At 52.1% G+C, this 19,851-nt stretch overlaps 1 protein-coding gene across 1 annotated transcript in view; it reads right to left on the reverse strand.

Annotated features, from left to right (window-relative positions):
- Window positions 1-19,851, reverse strand: part of Lrp1 (LDL receptor related protein 1) — an 84,146-nt gene that overhangs the window by 43,825 nt on the left and 20,470 nt on the right. Inside the window, exons 7-20 of the mRNA XM_021175130.3 lie at window positions 14,047-14,209; window positions 13,710-13,932; window positions 12,554-12,743; window positions 12,117-12,260; window positions 10,615-10,851; window positions 9,266-9,446; window positions 8,261-8,483; window positions 7,138-7,339; window positions 6,787-6,912; window positions 3,453-3,593; window positions 3,153-3,278; window positions 2,651-2,767; window positions 2,211-2,291; window positions 545-712 (exon numbers count right to left, since the gene is read on the reverse strand). Coding sequence (XP_021030789.1) covers window positions 545-712; window positions 2,211-2,291; window positions 2,651-2,767; window positions 3,153-3,278; window positions 3,453-3,593; window positions 6,787-6,912; window positions 7,138-7,339; window positions 8,261-8,483; window positions 9,266-9,446; window positions 10,615-10,851; window positions 12,117-12,260; window positions 12,554-12,743; window positions 13,710-13,932; window positions 14,047-14,209 — 2,322 coding nt within the window. The remainder of the gene's footprint in view (window positions 1-544; window positions 713-2,210; window positions 2,292-2,650; window positions 2,768-3,152; window positions 3,279-3,452; window positions 3,594-6,786; window positions 6,913-7,137; window positions 7,340-8,260; window positions 8,484-9,265; window positions 9,447-10,614; window positions 10,852-12,116; window positions 12,261-12,553; window positions 12,744-13,709; window positions 13,933-14,046; window positions 14,210-19,851) is intronic.

Below are 19,851 nucleotides of genomic sequence, written 5' to 3' on the forward strand. Positions count from 1 at the left end.
AACTCAGCCTCTCCCAAGAGGCCCCATGATCTGGGCATCTGTCCTTGATACTCTTTCTTCTTTCTTTTTGAGACGGGGCCTTCTACCCTAGGCCAGGCTGACCTACTATCTGTCAGTGATCGATCCTCCTGCCTCAGCCTCTCTGTGGTGGGATTATTGGTGTGAGCCCCCATGCCTGACTCCCTGTCAATCCACAGCTCCCATAAACATCCTGTACCCCGATAACTACCATGTCAGTGCTATTTGCTGAGAAAACTCAAGAGGCCCACAGAGATTAGGTAACTTGTCCAAGGCCACTCAGATAACAAGCTGCAGAGCTGGAGCTGAAACCTAAGGCCACCCAACAGCCAGGCCTTCAATCTTAACAGTGTGTGCCAATGATTCGCCAGCAACTTTCCTCTTCTGTGGGACTGGAGCCTCCTCAAGGACAAGAGGCAAGCATCAGAGATCTCAGGGTGGTGACAAAGCCATCTCAGAGTTCTTGGGTGGTAACAACAGTGGGGTGGGTGGCTGGACAGGCTGGATGCTAGTCCAGAGTGCTCACCCTGGTTGGTACAGTTCGCGTGTGTCTCGTCGCTGTAGTCCCCACAATCATTGTCCCCATCACACGTCCAGTGCTCGGGGATGCATCTGCCACTGTTGCACTTGAACTGGGTACTGGAGCAGGAGTGACTGCAGCCGGCTTCGTCGCTGTTGTCCCCACAGTCATTGTCTGGGCGAGGGAAGACAGGGAGAGCCAAGGATGGGTTCAGCAGAGCAGCCTTTCTGTAACCCCAGCTTGGCCCGCTTAGCCCCCTCACTCCCACCCGCAGCCCGCCCCACCCCCCACTGAGAAAATAACAGACAGAAAAGACAAACAGAAACTGCATAGATTGCAGCATGCACCATGGCCCACAGGGTGGGGGAGGCAGTGGGTGGGCTCCAAGAGGCCCTTCCCTGAGTCTCAGAGAGTTGGGAGTGGGGACATCCTTTGCAGCAGGATATGGGTACAGGATTGCCTACTTTGGGGGGCTAGGGAGAGGTTCCTAATGGTTTGAAAGATGAGGGGTGTGGGGGGTAGGCGAGACTGCTGGCTGGAAAGATCTTTACCCAGCCACACACTGAGCTTGGGCATTGCAAGATACTGGTGCAGGGTGCAGGCTCCCAGAGGCTAGAGGACTGTTCTTCTGAAGTAGGTATCTGGGTGGACATCCTGCCTCCTAAGCCCTAGGGTAACTTCCCTCTGCACACACTGACAGGACTCTCAAAGACAGACGTTAGCCAGTGCTCTTCGAGTGTAGTGCGTGCCTGCCCACTTTTAACTGGCTTTGATTTTCTTTCCCCAGGTCTCAGCCTCCTCGGGGCCACCTCTGTCACCTCTCTCCTCTGAACACCCTCCAAGTTCTTTCCTGCCTCTGCCTCTTTTGTCTGTGTGTGTCTGGCAGCTCTGGGCCAGGGAACCTAGGGGGCTGGGAAGGATGAGGCCATCTGGGGCTCTGGGGTGATGGTGCATGTGCCTCTATGCACTGACCGGCAGGCTCAGGACAGGTCTTTTCGTCAGAGCCGTCCCCACAATCCTTCTCTGAAACACAGAAACCGCCAGGGCAACCATTGGCACTTGAGACACGGCACGGAGGAGGGAGACATGGTACGGACTCAACCCATCCTCACATGTGAAGCAGGGCTGGAGACCCTGGGGCAGCACATCGCAACACAACACAGCAGAACACTAGACAGGACAGAGTCCGAAACAGCGCACACAACCACCACTTGCATGTGTGTTTACACACACTGTGGTCCCTGTGGCTCAGGGCTGACATCACCTGGTCCGTGGCTGACCTCCAGGTATGCTTCCACGCCTGAGACCCAGAGCCTGGGGCATGCAGTAAAGACCCCAAGAGGCAGAGGGTGTAGGGGGAAGAGGCTGGGCCCTGGGCTTTGTTGCTCTGCCCTCACTTAACTTTCCTGCCAGAGGGTGGGCAGCTCTGCTCTGCTAAGGCAGGGGTGATACAACCGTAGGGACTTTCTTCTGTCCATCTTGGTGCCCCATGGTATTTCTGTCTCCTTCCTGTTTCTCCTAGCTAGTAAATCTCTCAGGGTTTCAGTGTACCACAGAGAACCCCAGCTTGAGTCTAAGATCTTGCCTGCCTTCTCTGAGGCCTGCCTGGCTGAGGCTTCTGGCTTTCCTAGGAATTATGGTAAGAGGAGGGAGGTAAGTTCTTAGCTCATACCGTTGTCACACCGCCAGTTGATGTTAATACATCTGCCATTGTTGCAGGTAAATTGAGTCAGGGGGAAGCAGGTGGGATAGGCTGTCAGAGAGAAAGAGAAAGGACAGTCAAGTGGGGCCCTCAAAGTCACACGTTCTCACATTGAGAAGCAGGTGGTGAAGGGGACACTTCCACAAGCAGGAGCCTCTAGCAGAGTCAGATGGGGCAGAGGGGCTCGCTGGAAATAGCTCATTTACCCCTGCTAGGCATCATCACAAACCCCGAGCCCCCCCTCCCCAAATGTGATGGTGGTGCTATTATCCCCTACTGCAGACAGAACTCATCAAGGCCACAGTGACAATTTACTCAAGGCTACCAGGTACACACCTCCAGCCCCAACCCGTGATCTGCCCCTCCCCTCCACCAGCCGGCCAGACTTTCTTGCCTGCCGTGCCCCTCACCGCATGAGGCTGACTCATCGGACCGGTCCCCACAGTCATCATCCAGATCACAGGTCCATGAGATAGGGATGCATCGGCCACTGGCACAGGAGAACTGGTTGGGTGGGCAGGTGCGGGCTAGGGGGGGAGGGGCAGGTGCAGAAGTTCATCATCCAGCCCCTCTCCTCTCCCATCGTCCTCTGCGCCACCCCACCCCCCTTTCTGTTTGAGATGTTATTCTCTAGTGTCCCGAATCACACTGGTGCCGCCTGACCCCATCTCCCAAGGGATCTTTGGGAAAAGGCTGCATCCGTGGTTTTTCCTCATCTCCATCTAAAGTTACATCTGTTCCCCTGTACACTCAGTCCCGTTGCTTTGTTCATCCTTCCCGTTGGTCTGTCCATCCTGGCAGGGAATGGAAGACTCCATCTCCTGCCCAGGGTCCCTTTCCCTTTGCTCTGGGTTCATGGGCTCCTCCGTCTTCCCAGGTCTGGCTCCTGGACTACCGTGCCCGAGTCCTCACCTGAGCACGTGGCATTGGATTCGTCCTCGCTGTTGCCACAATCATTATCCCCATCACAGAGCCAGCGGTTGGGGATACACCGGTTGTTCTCACACTTGAATCGGTCCGAGGGACAGGTGTGTTGATCTGGGGGTGGGGGGAGAGGTCAGGGGTCAGTGAGAATGGACTCTCTGTTCTCACGGACGCATATGCAGAGTCCCGCTGCCCTGCGCAGGCGCACATCCAGTGTCCCACTGCCGGGCAGTGGCGCACATCCAGGGTCCCGCTGCCCGGCCACCCAGGATGGGTACAGTGACTCACGGCACAGTGCTGGGGCCTCATCGCTGTTGTCCAGACAGTCGTTGTCTCCGTCACACTTCCAGCGCTCCTGGATGCAGCGGTTGTTGGCACAGGCAAACTCGCCCGGCTGGCACTGGGGTGGGGGCACGTAGGATGGGTTCGCTGTGGGCACCACAGGAGTGTGAGGGGTAAGGTCAGACCCAGGCCATGGGACAGGCGCTAAAACCCCTGTACTTCTCTTCTGATTTACTGTTTTCTGATACGCTACAGAGTAATTTTCCCCTAGTACATAATTCTCCGTGAGCAGATTATTCGGTTCAATACGGTAACGCTGTCGCAGGCGACGGGGGACCCTGCCCCCGGCAGCAATGTCTATATCTCCCTGCGGTCTGAGAGTAAAATAGTCTCTACAGGTCACAGAGATGTGTTAGTCCACTGCTGACTCTGAACGGCCCCTAGATGTCATCTCAGAAGCCCCCAAGATCCTGTCCTGGACTTGGTCTTTCACAAAGCCATTGACTCCACCTCGTAAGTAAACAGATCCCCAGATCTCTGCATGCTCCTGTCTTCCCACCCCCAGCTGCGGTGATACCTCTCCATTACTGTCTGCCTTAGCATCTAAGCAGACCTTTGGTGTCAGTCACCTGAGCTTTGCATTCGCTTTTCTCACCCAGTTTCTAAAACCTCTGCAGGGTCCCATGGGTCACCAACGCTCTCTCCTCTACTCCGTGGACCACGGGGCCTTGAAGGTGGTATGTGTGCTCCTTGTTCCCCACAGCTGCTTCTTAGCTGTTTTCCCTTCCTTTCTAGAATCCAGTGCTGACCTGCTCAGGCTGCTTCATCACGACTAAGGATGCTCCTGGTCCACTGCCACCTTCTCTACAACCAGTCCTGGCTCTGTTTGTTATTTTTTTTTTTTTTTTTTTTTTGGTATTTTGAGACAGGGTTTCTCTGTATAGCCCTGGCTGTCCTGGAATTCACTCTGTAGACCAGGCTGACCTTGAACTCAGAAATTCACCTGCCTCTGCCTCCCAAGTGCTGGGATTAAAGGTGTGTGCCACCACACCCACCTGTTAATTTTCATGTATATGAATATACATAGCTGTCTTCAGACACACCAGAAGAGGGCATAAGATCCCATTAAGGATGGTTATGAGCCACCGTGTGGTTGCTGGGAATTGAACTCAGGACCTCTGGGAGAGCAGTCAGTGCTCTTATCTACTGAGCCATCTCTCCAGCCCCTGCCTCTATTCTTAATGATGTCAGTGTTCACAAAGACAGTTCCAGTGCCCTGGCCTTTCACACCCTCTGCCAATGCCCTCAGCTTCTCCCAGCCCTGTGTCTTGTTCTCAGCAGGACATTGATCTCTACTGAGCCTTTTTTTTTTTTTCTTTTTTCTCCCTTTTTTATTTCTGTTTTGAGAGCAGATTTCATTATATAGCCCTGACTGGCTTGGAACTCTCTGTGTAGACCAGGTTGGCCTGGAACTCACAAAGATCCACACACCTCTTCCTACTGAATGCTGAGATTAAAGGTATAGGCCACCACATCCAGCGACTGATATAGTTCACTCCCAGAACTGTGATAAAAAAAGTTTATTCCAGCTATGAGAAAGTGTAAGTATGTGATCAATACAAAAGGGTTAATAAATAAATGGGGTCAGACTTTCATATCGGGATGCCTGTGCTAACTTGGACCTTGGTTTCAACCCTTGTAAATAAAAAAATGCTGTCCCCACAGAGACGTGTTAGAGGATAAGTAAGCTACTACATGGGAAATTCTTAAAACCACACATAATGTATGCTCAGTGAATGTTGGCTGTGGTTATAAAAAAAAAAAAAAAACCTCAAAAAACAACACACATCAGCAGAGAAATGGCTGAGTCAACAATGGGACATTTACTAAACGGTACAGTTTGGCCACTAAAAACGCTGCTTAGCAACGGAAGCAGAGGCCAGAAGAACATGCATGCAGAAATGCCCTTTTATGTAGACATAAATGCACACAGACATATTGGAGGGGCTGGTAGGATTGGAGGTGTTTTCTGCATTCCTTATGTTTTTCTGCACAGCACATTTATTCATTGTTACAATGAATTGTTACATTGTTATAACGAGTACCTACTTTTATTTTAACCTTAATTGTGTGTCCTAAGGCCTGACCTGAAGGCCAGCATCCCTAGAACCCTTCTTATGTTTAGGAGATCAAGGCTATTTAAATCATGATCTTAGGGACTGGAGAGATGGAGAGGCAGTTAGGCGCACTGGCTGCATTTCCAGAGGACCCAGATTCCATCCCCAGAACCCACATGGTGGCTCACCACCCTCTGTAACTTTAGTTCCATGGAATCTGGCACCCCCCTTTTGCCCACCCACTACGGGCACTGCATGCACATGGAACACGGACATACACGCAGGCAAAACACCCACCAAAAAGTAAAAACTAATCAATAAAATCATGAATGTAAGGAGCTGAAGGTGTAGCACATTGGTGGAGTGATTTTCTAGTGTATATGAGGCACTGGGTTGATCCTCAGTACTATAAAATAAATAGTAAGGATAACACAGAGAATACTGTGGCGGCTAAGAGCCGAAAGAGGCAGGAGATTCCTGTGCACACTGGGTGAGGGCTATGTATAAAACAGAACTACCTACCTAGGGAAGAAAGTACCTCGTGTGACTTACCACAACCTCATACTCATGTTCACTGGTTGGATCACGGTTTTATTTCTCCTAATTTCCTTTTTAAATTTTTTTTGGTTTTGAGCTAGAATATCCATGCTGGACTGGAACTTGTAATCCCCCTGCTTCAGCCTCCACAGTGCTGACAGGGACTCTAGGCATGTATACCTTACCCGGCTAATTTACAGAATTTTTCCAGTTTTACTTTTGATTTTTTTTTTTTTTTTTTTTAAGACAGGGTCTTATTCTGCAGCCCTGGTTGACCTGGAGTTCTCCAGGAAGACCATTCTGGCCTTACATTCGCTGACATCCACCTGCCTCTGCCTCCCAAGTGCTGCGGTTAAGGAGTAGTTCCAGCCTATAGTGTTCTGAAATGCTGTTATTTTACTCTAATGACAGCCAAAGTTAAAATGAGTTAAGAATAGCTCCTTTCTTACTCGCCGTCTGTTCCTCATCCACCCGCCCCATCTTCATGCCCTCAGAACTACCCCACCCCCAATCCTCCTTTAGCCCCAGAGCCTTCTCTGAACCCCATCCCTTGCTTCCTGTCAGCATCTCAGGGCCCCCTCTTTGCTTCCTTAATCTCTACTGGGAACACAGAGAACTCCCCTGTCCTCTGCCATTCTTCTGCTGGAGCTACCTTCCCACCCTTGTGCAAGCCAGGACCCTCATACCCAAGCAGGTGACACCGTCTGTGTCCAACACCTGGTCCTCGGCACAGGCGCACTGGCGGCTCCCGGGGGTGGCGAGGCACAGGCTGCTGCAGCCTCCGTTATTTACCCGGCATTTATTGGTACCCACTGCAGGAGAGGGCAGGAAAAGGATGGGGCGGCAGGGTCAGGAAAGGAAAAATACACAAAGTGAGGAGACCGAAGAGGAAGTCGGGAAAGGAAGGTCGCGTTGAAAGAGGGATACAGACGTGGGAATGGAAATGAATGGGGAACAGAGGCTTCTGGGAAGTCTTCGACATTAAAGCCAGGGGTCCCACCCTACCCACCCGCCATCCCGGGCCCATAAAGGAGCACCTTGCTGCTGCTGCGCGTCATACATCCGGATCTCAAAGATAGGAGGTCGCTCACTGCGCAGAAGGGTCACAGTGGGTGGTGCGCCTGCCACGCCCCGTTCCAAGCGATAGACACTGCCGCTCCGGTACTCGGTCCAAAAGAGGTAGTTACCATGGTGACACAGGCCGAAGGCATGATTCAGTTCGGGACCCTCATATACAATCTAGGAATGGAGGTGATGTTTCTGAGGAGAGGAGGGCAAATAGAGATTCCCAAGGGACAACTAGGGGCCCTGGTGGTGCTGGCTCCATCAGGTGACTCAGAAAGGACACTGTCCATACGGACCTCTCATAAGGCTGTTCAATATGTCATTTATGTCTCTCTCTCTCTCTCTCTCTCTCTCTCTCTCACGCACACACATGTGTATGAACACACATGTGTACTTGTGCACACACATACACCAACATTCAGCCATTTATTTCTCTACCTAAGCAACATTGACTGGGATTTATTATGGGCTGAGCTGTGATGGGTACTAAGAGCACCATTGTCCTATGGAGGGCATATGTAGGTAATCTGTGGGAAGAGGGACCTGGATACAACCTTCAAGAGAAAAAGAGCCAAGAACTGGGGGGATTCCCAGGAAGCCAAGGCTTAGGGAACAGAGGCCTATGATGTTCTGGAATAACAAGCTGTCTAGTGCAGCTTGTTCATAGAGTGTTGAGTTGTGGGGAGTAGGAGACACAAGATGGTAGAGGTGCCCAGAACTATATTGTGAAGGGCCTGACACACCAAGACAGTTTGGTCCATATACCTAAAGGCAAACACAACTCATGAACCAATGGAGTGAACAAACATGCATATATGCTACCCCTTGGCACCTTACATGTTGCTGCGTGACTACCCTGAAGTGTGTTGTATGTATGTGCACACGCACAGAAGTGCACACACAGGTGTGCTTGAGGGCAGCCATATGTAGATAGACATCCTCAAAGAAAACAATATACACAACATGAAAACATACATTCATAGAGTAGCCATGTGTAGACCTGTAAGAAGCACGAAGCCCTACACACACAGACATGTACATCCTCATGGAGTTTCCATAGAAACAGGGTTAAACAATGCACACATGCCTGCCCACCTTCCGGTCTGTGCCATTGAGCAGTATGGTCTCAATTCGGTCATAGAAGGCATCCACCCAGTAGAGGCGTCCGGCTGGGATATCCAGGCTTAGCCCATTAGGCCAAAGCACTGTCTTGGAGGTGACAAAGATATCTCGGTGTGAGCCGTCCATCCAAGCCCTCTCGAGCCGCCCTCGCCGACTGTCCTTGGGGTCCTCCTCCCAGTCTGTCCAGTACATCCACCTGTGGGCAGCGACTGGTCAGCACCACATGGTCACCCTTGTCACAACAGCTTCTGTTGTGATTCTAGGGACTAGGTGGTATCTAGGTGGTATCCAGAACTCCTCCCAGGGGTCTCTCTGAGCTGTTTCTCTCTAAACCCCTCATCACAGCAACCCAGGCCACCATACAACAAACACCTGATGAATGGCTACTCTAATTGGAGCATGGCTCTGGCATCCCAGGATGCAGCAAAACCAAGGTTCCCCATCTCTGAGGAGCAAACATCCCAGGAGAAATAAGTTGTTCAAGAAGGTCGTATTGGAGTGATTAAAATCAGGAGGAAAATTAAAAGTGACTGGCGGAGAGAATCTAGGCAGCAAGTTTGGGTGAACAGGGATGGGGTGGGGGGCTTCTCTGAGACCCAACGCTGACAAGAAACCAAATGTGAGGTATCCAGGAGTTCCAGACAGCAAAGGATGGGACGGGAAGTGGTGGGTGAGGGAAGGAAGGCAGGTGCAGATGTTGGCAAGCAAGAACTGTGCAGACCCAAAGGCTAGGGCGGCTCGGAGCCAAGGGGAACCAGGAGAGAGCTCTGTAGTGGAGCGGCAGAAGCAGACTTCCGGTTGTGTACCAGGGTTTTATTCTCCTGCCTCAAGACAGACAGATGAACACACGCTCTCTTTTCAGGCTCTCGTTCCTGCTTCTGTAGCCTGCCTGCCTCAGCCACGCCCCTGGCTTTGCCGTTTCCCTCCCCAGTCCTCTGAGATGTACATGCATCCACCCCACGGCCTGGGCAGACTCACCCGTTGAGTGGATCCACAACAATGGCCCTGGGGTGTGTCATCTTGCCCTCAATTAGAGTCTTCCGGGTCTGAGCAGCTTTCTCCAGCCTGGCCACACTAATGGTCTTCTTGGGGCCATCATCAGTCCAGTAAAGATTGTCTCCCATCCAGTCCACGGCTACGCCCTCCACATTGTGGATGCCTGTGAGGGTGTAGAGAGCACATGGGGGTGACCCTTGAAGGACACATGACACAGGGAGAGATGGTGGCCAGGCAGGGGGAGCAGGAGGCATGTGGTGCCCTGAATGGTGGGCAGATGGGGGAGGGAGGCTGGGGCAGAGGTGGGGGTGGGGATGGAGAAGATCCTTTCAGATGCCACATCTACACTGCATCTACGATGCCATATCTACATTTTGAAAAACAGCATGGGGCAGCCAGGAAACTATGTGACTGAGGGGAGCTCTCAGATGAGGGCATGTCTGGGCCTGTGCTTAGGTGGACAGCCGGGGCGATATGCACTGGCTCTCTGCTCCAGTATGACGCCACCATCCTGGGCCTAAAAAACCTGCACTCACAAAAATGAGTAAATTAGGAAGTGCATTTTTCCTTAGCCAAAGGCTTTATCTCAAATGTCCTTTAAATAGCAGTTCCCCTGTACAGGGATCCCCAGTGTCTTCCTGACCAGGAGTCATTCTTGATTTCCACACAGTCTTATGATTGCTGACTGCTGAGGTTCTCTGAGCTGCACAGAGGGTGGGGAGCAAGCCAGATTGACTGGTTAAGGAACCAGATCTTGGGGCCCCAAAAAACAGATCTGAGGTATAAAACGCACACAGCTCAGAAGCCCTCAAAGGGAATGGCTCCACTGCACAGTGGCCCTGCCAAAGTAGGTCAGAGGGAGAGACAGACACAAGAGTTCTCAGGCCACAGAGAGGTACAGATATCCGTGGCCACAAGATCTAGCTGCATACATTCTGAGCATTTACACTTGTGGATGAGCCCTGTCTGACGTGCCAGGCCCGGCTGTGATTCAGGGCCTATGGCCTCTCCTGGCTGTATGCTGTACACAGCTCCAGGGCTCTGAGCCAATGGCGGCGAGACCCTGAATTTTCCCAAGGGCTGGCCAAGGCAGCCCACACTGCCTAACGCATCCATCCATCCTCCAACTCTTTTTGGCTCAGCCAAGAAGGGGGTCACACAGGGGTCAACCTGTCTATCCCTTCATCTCCATGCCAACCAGTCCAGCCAGCTTGTCAGCAAGGACTCTTCATACTGTGAGGGAGCAATCTAAGCCTCTGATGTCTTCCTGTCTCAGGCGCCTCATCCCCCAGGAGCTCTTCCCACACACCGCCCACCTCTGATGCCCTCACCATCCTTCAGGATAGTCTCTCTCTCCGTGCCATCAATTTTCTGGCGGCCAATGAGGTAGCTGGTGGTGTCAGCAAAGTAGATGAAGCCGGTCTCGGCGTGGAAGTCCAGAGCCCGTGGATTCATAAGGTTCTCAATGGGGATCATGTGCTCATCTGGGACCTTGGCCCCCATGTCCATGCCTCTGATGATGCCTGGTCGGCCCTTGCCATACACGAGGAACAGCTCATGTTCAGGTTCTAGGGCAAGTACAAAGGGCACAAAGTTACACAGACACACATGAACTCACACACGTGCGCGCACACACACATACACACATACATGCATACACACACAGACACACATGCATATACACACAGACACACACGCACACATACATGAACTCGCACACACGTGCATACACACAGACACATGCACTTGCTCTCACATACACACAGAGATACATATGCACTCGCACACGCACGCACACACACATACACATGTGCATATACATGTATACACACAGAGAAACACATGCACTCGCTCACACACACAGATACACATGCATATATACACAGACACACATGCACTCACTCACACACACACATGGATACAGACACACGCGCATACACACAATGCACACACATGTATGCGCACAATCACACGCACACATGGTCACCACCCAAATTGAAATCTGGGTCTGAGGTGCTATAGTGCGTTGGCTGGGCTGGGTCAGGAGACCTGGAGCAGACAGAGCTCTGAGTCACTCCCAGAAGACACAAGATAACATGCTCCATTCTAGTCCTAGGGCCGCTGTGTCATGGGGATTTGACACGAGCAACTTTGCATGGAAATCAGAGTGCTTTCAGAGCACGTTGGTATCTGGTCATTCTACAGGTCTGTCACCATCTTAGCCTAAACCATGTCACTCTGACCCACACCATGGAAATAGCCACCTGGCTTCTTCCCTCCTGCCCAGCACAGTATAAGCGTACACAGGATGCGTACAGTACACAGGAAGCGCACACAGGATGCGCCCAATCACTCATCTTCTTTCCACAGTGGTCATAAGCTCCTCATCCCAGTGAGAAATTCCCTTCATCTCCCTTCACTCACACCACTCCGCCTTACCCGTCTTCTCGGCACACCACACCCTACACTGGCCTCAGGGCCTTTGAACCTTAAGTTCACTCCTCCATAAATGATCTCCCAGCAGTCACAGGGTTGGCTGCCTCACTTCATCAGAAGAGAGCTTGGCCTAGATATCACATCCTTGGACGGTCGTGACAACTCCTCTGTCCCCCCACACCCTTCACTGCCTGAACGGTGTCAAACACCCAGTGTGTGTTTGCTGAACACTCGAAGAATGAGTGACTGTGTGCTAGGAATATCGCTGCTCTTGGGTGTGGGCCCTTTATGTCTCTGCCCTTTGTTTCTCTGCATCTAGGCAGAGGCAGCGGGTTACAGGGGAATGTCTGCGGACCCACCCTTACCCCCAGCAGGCCCAACTCTCCCTGATACTCACTCTTGCAAGACTTCCCATCACTTCCCAGGCTGAAGCCAGACCTGCACCTGCAGGTCCTTGCCTTGTGACTGTTGGCCAGGAGGCAGATGTCAGAGCAGCCACCTGGCTTCCCGTACTGGTCATTCTCACAGGCGTGACTCCGCACTGGGGGCAGAGGAGAGAGCTGTCAGCACCCTTCAGGGGGCTCTGCTTGGGTCAGGTGGGGGGGCTCTTTGCTCTTGTCCCATTTTAGGACTTTGAAGCCCAGAACTAGTATTCACCGCCTTGCCACAACCCAGGCATAAGGGAACTCTGGTCGTGGAGAGGCGAGGAGAAGCCAGGGTTAGTAGCTTGGGGAAGGTGTCTAGAAACACTCTCAATTTGAAAGAGATATGCAGAAGAGCAGACTGTGCTGTTGGGGTGAAGCCGACTTTGGAGGTGCCGTGTTGACCGCTTACCTCGGGGCTGGCGTCGCTGGTGGTAGATATGCAGGGCACCGCCCTTGTCCACACGGGTGACGACCTGGTACTCAGTACTGTTGAATCGGTTCACTCGGATCACGCTCGTCTTCTGCTGCGTGTTGGCATTGTCCGAGTTGGTGGCGTAGAGATAGTTCTCAAACACGGTCAGGCCGTACAGGTGCTCGATCTGAGACGGCAGGCAGCGTCGGTCAACAAGATGAAAAGGCTGCTCCCTTCATCCCCCGCCGCCGCAGCCGGCCTCCGCCTGCCACCCAGACTCCCATCACCTACGTCCGAACTTTCCCCGCTAGTTTTGTTTAACCTGATGCTAAACTCGTGTGTTTTGGAAATTTCTGTTTGTCCATCTCCTATTGGTCCTTCACAAAGTAAAGAACTGGCGTTTTCAGAGAGACGCTATTCCCCTCTATATTCTGCCTCTGGGGTGACACTGCTATCCTGTGCTGATCACTGGACCATCCTATCATGGAGGACAAGAAAAAACAATGTCCCTCGCAGAATTAAGCTCCCTGCAGACGCTTTGAGAATTTGCAGATGAGTTAAGCTCGGGCCCTAACCTCCCTCCCCAGAGAATGCTCAACTTGACTGCAGCTTTTTGGGGACTGAGGGTTCTCTCGTGTCCCAAGGAAGCCTACAGGGGCCAGCTGTTTCCAAGATAAGGAGTCGGCTGTGAGGTTTTCAAGGTTAGGACCGGAAGAGCTCCACACAAAGCCCGGGGCAGAGCTGCACATGCAAGTTACTCCGGAGTGGACCTTCCGCACTGAGCAGCAGGACCTCTAGGCTGGGTTCGAGCATTGTTCCCAGTTGTGTAACCTCTGGCAAATTACCAAACATCTTTGAACCCCACTTTTGTCAACTGCCTGCTCATCTCCCAGGGGTTATTTTAAGCCTCAAATAAGAAAAAGGGAAGTAAAAGGGGTGTCTTTAAATGACTGTTCCCATCAGAATGGGAAGCCATAGCCTTCCTCTCTGACACATTCCTGCTGGCCCCTCCAGAAGACATGGGCGGGCTAACTCTGCTCTTTCCACACTCACTGGGAGCCCTAGAGATCAATTCCCCCCAAAGGTCTCCCCATCAGGAGTCTCTGGTGAATGGTCTCCCCAGAATAACCTCAGACAAAGCCCCCCCCCTCACCAGGATGCCTTGGATGATGGTCTGCCGACCCTTCCCTTCGTAGTCTACCACCTCGATGTAGTCTAGGTAGGCGTCCGCCCAGTAGACGAGGCGGCTGACCAGGTCCAGGGTGATGCCGTGTGGAAACACGATCTTGCTATCCACCAACTTGGTGCGGTTCTGTCCGTCCATGTCACAGCGCTCCACCTTTGGGATCTGCCCATAGTCAGTGAAGAACACCTTCCTGTGGGTGCACACATAATAAATGGGGCGCAGGGACCAGGATCCCCCCCCACACTTCCCACTACAGCCTCTGCCTCCTCTTTCGAAAGTGAGAATGCCAGCCCGACACTCTCACCCCATGGCAGGGTCCAAGGCGATGCCTTTGGGGTTGTAGAGTTCCAGGTCCAGCAGAGTGACACAGGTGTCCCCGTTTCGGTTACAGACAAAGATTCTGTCATCAATGTCGTCGACGAAGTAAAAGTTTCCTGTCAGCCAGTCGATTGCCATCTGCTCCACGTCTGGAAAAGGAAGGAGAGAGCTATGTGGGACAGGCCCACCCACAGGCATCCATTTCTCTGGTGAGCCTGGTGAGCTTGCCTTCTCTGGGACCTAATCTTCCTCAGCCCCAGCCCCAGCCAGCTGCAGCCACCTTCCCCGGAGCTCTTGTGGGTGTTCGCAGCGGATACAGTCACACTTTGACATTCTTTATGTTTCCAAGTATCTGGTCTCTCCAAATAGAAGTCTCCAAATATACTCAACCCCCTGCCCCAGCCCCCATCCTAGGCTCAGGATTGTCATAAGCAGGAGGGACTAGGTAAATATTGGCTGACTGACTGACTGACAGGATCTTCCGATTCTAATCCAGCCTTCATCAGGAAAGTGCTATCTTGTAGTGCCAAGAGGCAGGAGGTCAGGCCTACCAACTCACCCTGATATTTTCTCTTTAACCTGCTTTCTCTTGAGAAAAGGGTGTCCTAACTAACTAAAACGGCACATTATCTTTGGTTTGGGCCTGATTTATATTCGCTCTACATGGTAAGTCTAATTATTTCATACTAACAAGAAGTACCGGCTGGAAGCTGTGCATGTTGCATAAATTTAAAGAAAAAAAATTACTGGGAAGTAGAATGTTCGTAAATGAACTCAGCTTGGGAGAAAAGTATTTCAAAATATGAAGTCCATACAGCGTGACCTAAGACTGGTGGCCCCGAGGCTGGGGAATCAGTCACATGAGCCAAACTCCTTCTTGCCTTCACGTCCCCGTTTCCTCCATGTTAGTACCTAATTCCCTCACACCCCGAGGAAACACAGAAGGAATGAGAACTAAAGTACAGAGAGTCCAAGAGGAGGCGAAAATAGGACCCTGGAGATAAACCAGGAGACAGAGAAAGAGGAACTTCTAATGGTACGCGGCAGCTACCACAGTCATTCTAAGCCATGAAGGGCCACAGGAGGAGGGTAAGCCAAGGACTGTTGGAAGTCTGGGGATAAGGACAACTTTTGGCAGCCTTCCCAACACAGCCCAGGCTTTCATGCACCCCCCGCTGGCCCCTTTCAAATACACTCTCAGAAGAAATGCCACTTGCAGACCTGAACGTTCCTAAGGCAGAGACTTTTATCTGCACTGTTTCAACAGTAGGTAGCCAGTCTTTTTACTGCCTGCCTCTGGCTGAAGCTCGGCCCACACTATCAGGACTCAGTCCTGTAGGGATTACTCTGCCACACAGCTACAGGTATAATGATGGACTCTGCTCAACCCCTCCCTAATCCCCCTTCCTCCCTACAGGGATCCAGGAGCTGTTTCTTAATAGTGGGAGGGGGTGCAGGGAACAGGAACATGTCATCCAGGGAAGTTGGCTGGCCGGGACTACTGACTCAGAGTCACAGGACTGAGGACGGAGGATCGAGCGGGGGAAGTAGTCACTGAAGGCTCACATAAATGGCTTCCTCTTCAGGTCCCCTCTGGTAAACCCCACCCTGAGACAACTGGAGAAAGAGGTCATAGGGATGAGGTATTACCCCTACAAGTGCTGACACATTCCCAAACCCAGCTACTCTGTCCTCTGGGTTTCCAAGACTGTTCCATCTTGGGGAGCATGAAGAGGACAAGGGTCATAGAGGCAGAAAGCTCAATGCAAGCTCTCTCTCTCTCTCTCTCTCTCTCTCTCTCTCTCTCTCTCTCTCTCACACACACACACACACACACACACACACACACACACACACACGAGTCACCACAGAGAAACCAGATTAAAATGAAACCCACTGGGCCACCTCCAAAGGAAACTGAAGTCCCAAAGTAGGGACCTTCTTGCGGCCCTGGGCAGCTAGCAGGGCAGCCGAAATCAACAGGGCTCTGTGCCCTTTACTTGGTGGGCGCTGCGGGGGTCTGGGGGCCGCTGGCATGTGTGCAAAATTCATCCGTCAAATCTGTTTTCCTTAGCACCAGCTGGCACAAATGGCCTTCTCTCCAACTTCCTCAGGCTTCCCTGAGTCACTGCCCAGCCCTAGGACTGGCAACACCCTGGCCCTGCTCACCCATCCACCCTTGGCAAGAGGGAAAGAGGAAGAAGCCTGCAGAGAGCTGATGCCCTGCTTCCAGATGCTGCTCCATTCTCAGGCCAAGCCTCAAGATGGGGGGGAACCTGAGTGGGAGCCTCTCTCCTGGCTTGCGTTCCCTCCTACTTCTGGGAAAGCAGGGCAGTGACAGTCCCTGTTCTCATGTGTCTGCCCTTGGCTGGGCTCTCCTCACCTCCCCAAAGGCCAGGCAGGGTCCCATTCAGCAGACCTGACTGTAAGGAATTGGCAAGAAATGACGTCCCTAGCCAGCCTGGCCTCCCCTTTGGTATTTTTGCAGCTGGAGATTATTAGTCTCAAGCAAAACTCCTTTGTTATCCAAGCCCACTCCACCACATTATTTTCCTCTCTCCTAAAGTTCAGATGCCTCTGTTCCTCCCCACACCCTATCCCCAGCCACAGGCCACTACTCTATAAAGCTGTGCAGAGAGACTTGGGCATACTGAGAAGGGATATCATTCACCATTGCCTATCAGTCTCTGAGATACGGACCTTGGTCTTATAGCCTGGGGTTCGGGTGGAGCCCTGGGCTTTTGCCTACAGGAACTGCATATTCCTGCTCTACAAACCTAGACTGGGTATGGGCATGACTGGCATGACTGGAAAGCTGGGCCTGATGACAACATTTATATGTAACGCCAGCACTTAAGAGGTGGGTGAAGAGGGTCAGGAGTTTAAGGCCAGCCTTGACTACACAGTGAGTTCCAAGGCCAGCAGGGGTGACTTGAATTTTTGTCTCGAGGCTGGAGAGATGGCTAGGTAGTTAAGAACACCTGCTGCTCTTCCAGGGGACCTGGGTGTAGCTCCTGGCACCTACATCAGGTGGCTCACAATTGCATGTACCTCCAGCTCCATGGCATCTGCACACACACGATGCACATAAACTCGCACAGGTGCGTGTATAGGCACACGAATTTAAAATGAACAAACATATCTAAATCAAACAAACAACCAACAAAATACATCCGCCCAACCAAACTAAACCTAAATAAACAATACAGCAAAACCCCTGAAGGGTAGAGGTTCCCTCGTGCCCCCGCACTCCCAGGGCTGACTTGCCCTCCAGAGGAGCTCTGGTCAAAGGCTCTAAGCCCTAAAACAGGAGCAGCTCTGATAAGCCCAAGGAGGAGGAATGTGGTGGTGGTCTGGTGGTAGAGTGGCGGGGCCTCTAGCAGAGCGGGGGAGGGGTCTGAGAAGGATAAATGAGTCAAAAGGTTAAGACCACAGCCCGGTGGCGTCCTCAAAAAGGACTTTCAGTTCCAGGCCCTAGAATAGACCTGGCGAGTGTTTACAAGTGCTGAGCTCTGCTTGCAGCCCCAGTCTCATCATGCTGCGCACACATCCATCTCCGGTCCTTCTCACCTTCTCCATCATCCACATTGCTCAAGAGAAATTTCTTAAGTAGTGGGCTGCTTTCCCAGAAACACAGCCCCCAGCAGACTCCCAAGATCCATGGTTCCGGTCACTTTCTGTAAACTCAGGAGATCTGGGTGCAGGAAGGGAGTCTCTATATCTTTTTGTTTGTTTGTTTTTGTTTTTTGTTTTTTTTTGAGACAGGGTTTCTCTGTGTAGCCCTGGCTGTCCTGGAACTCACTCTGTAGACCAGGCTGGTCCCTCGAACTCAGAAATCCGCCTGCTTCTGCCTCCCGAGCACTGGGATTAAAGGCGTGCACCACCACGCCCAGCGAGTCTCTAGATACATCAACACACCCAAAGATTATAGAACACGCACCCCGTCCCTTGAAGACGAAAGAACTCCATTTCAATGTTAGCTACATCCCCAGGGAACACACTCGGTTTTGGTCCTTATTTCTTCCACCCTACTTCCAATGCTGTGCTCTGCCCTGGGTCCAGCTGGGTTCTGAGCACTGGTAAACCATCAGTAAATGGGATGGTACATTTGGGGCATGTAGCCCATGACCACTCGATACATGTCACCTCTTTCCTAACCCCAAATCGTTCCTACCTTCCCTTTCGACCTGTGACCTCCCGAGTTAAGGTGGCCAACGGAGTGGGCGTGGGCACGGAAACTGGTGTTCTTATTTCACACTGGCTCTGTTGAGAGACTTTCCCCACAAAACAGTGCTTCCCTCGATGGAAGGAGTTCTCCCTACATGGAGGAACTTCCCCCTATGGAAAGGAGCTTTGCCTGCACAAAGGAGCTCTCTGTGCTGGCACTTGACCGACTGAAAGGGGCCTCTCCGTGTTACAGGCTCCAGTGACCCCAGGAGCTCCTGGCGTTATGAATTCCACCTGACTGCAGATGCCGCAGGTCAGGCATTATCTTTACATTTCCTCCCCGGTGCCAGACGCACACTACGCACACGTATTGATTGGCTTAACAAATATTTACTGAATACCGAATCCTCCCTCTGTTGTCCTGGAGCCAGGGCATCCTTCCCCCTTCCCTTCCCTGGCCTTGGAATGCCGAGGACATTGGCAGAGAACAGTTTGCAGTCCCACTGAGGGATCTGGCTAGTGAGGCGAGCCTGGCAGGTTTGACTAAATAACACGGCCTCGTGTTCCTGTTTGCTACCAAATCCTGACTTCAGCTCTTGCTCATTCTACTAGCAAGTCCAGAAGTTATCGTAACTTCTTCCCTGACCACCCTTCCTGCCCCTGCTTATACACCCAGCCAGGATTCCCATGGATGAAATCCTGGTTTCTGCTCTGCCTGACTTACGGTCTCTGCATGATTGAGAAATTCTCACTGGGCTCTGAAATGTCTGTCTTGCTTAAGTTACTTCCTCTGGATTGAAAACAGGGAGGACAGAGCTGGGGTAGGCTGGCTTGGGAGGCAACTTCAAGGAGACAGCGGGGGAGGAGAGGACAAGGCTGGATCTGGGCCCGGAGACACAGAGCTGGTGCTGGCCAGGAGGGGAGAAGCAAGAAAGTGGTGTTAGTGACTAGGAAACCGAAAGGGGATGAGAAGCCAAAGAGCTAGGGTGCAGGGGTCCTGGGCCAGGGGATAGAACGGCCAGTCCTCCACAGTATCAGGACACCCTGTGGGAGTCAGAAAGGCGAAAGGAGGGAGGTGCCTTTCGTGTGTGAACTCTGGAACAGTTCCATTTGGGTGTTTTGTGTAGTTTTCTTGTTCGGATAGAGTACCACCGTGTAACTCAGGCTGGCCTGGAATGGACTAACAGTCTTGCTACCTCTGCCTCCCATGTTGGGATGGCAGGGATGAGCCATGAAGCTCAGCTTCTGAAGTGTTCTATAAACAGTACGGGGCAGAGAAAGGGGAAAGGACACCCCACCCCACCCCCACACACACCCCTTTCAGTTGATCACAGACACAGAGGGTCTTCTATTTGCCTGCCCTCTAGAAAAAGCACCACCCTATTTCCTGTTGAGATTTTTAAAACACATCTACCCACTCCACCTCCCAAAAAGGTGGAGAGGAGGGAAGAGAAGCAAAGTTGGTCAACTGGGCTTGGATGGAGACTTGTTTTGCAACCCTGGTGCCTGCAACAGACAGTCCTTTTCCTAGGTCTTCCTAGCCCAGGCAGGACGTCCCAGGAAGGAAACCCCAGACACCTGTAAACCCCTCCAGACTCCCCTGTCTCACACTGCACAACAAAAA

Source organism: Mus caroli, unplaced genomic scaffold (genome assembly GCF_978045245.1).
Source record: "Mus caroli unplaced genomic scaffold, Mus_caroli_1 scaffold_9, whole genome shotgun sequence".
NCBI classification, from domain to species: Eukaryota; Metazoa; Chordata; class Mammalia; order Rodentia; family Muridae; genus Mus; species Mus caroli.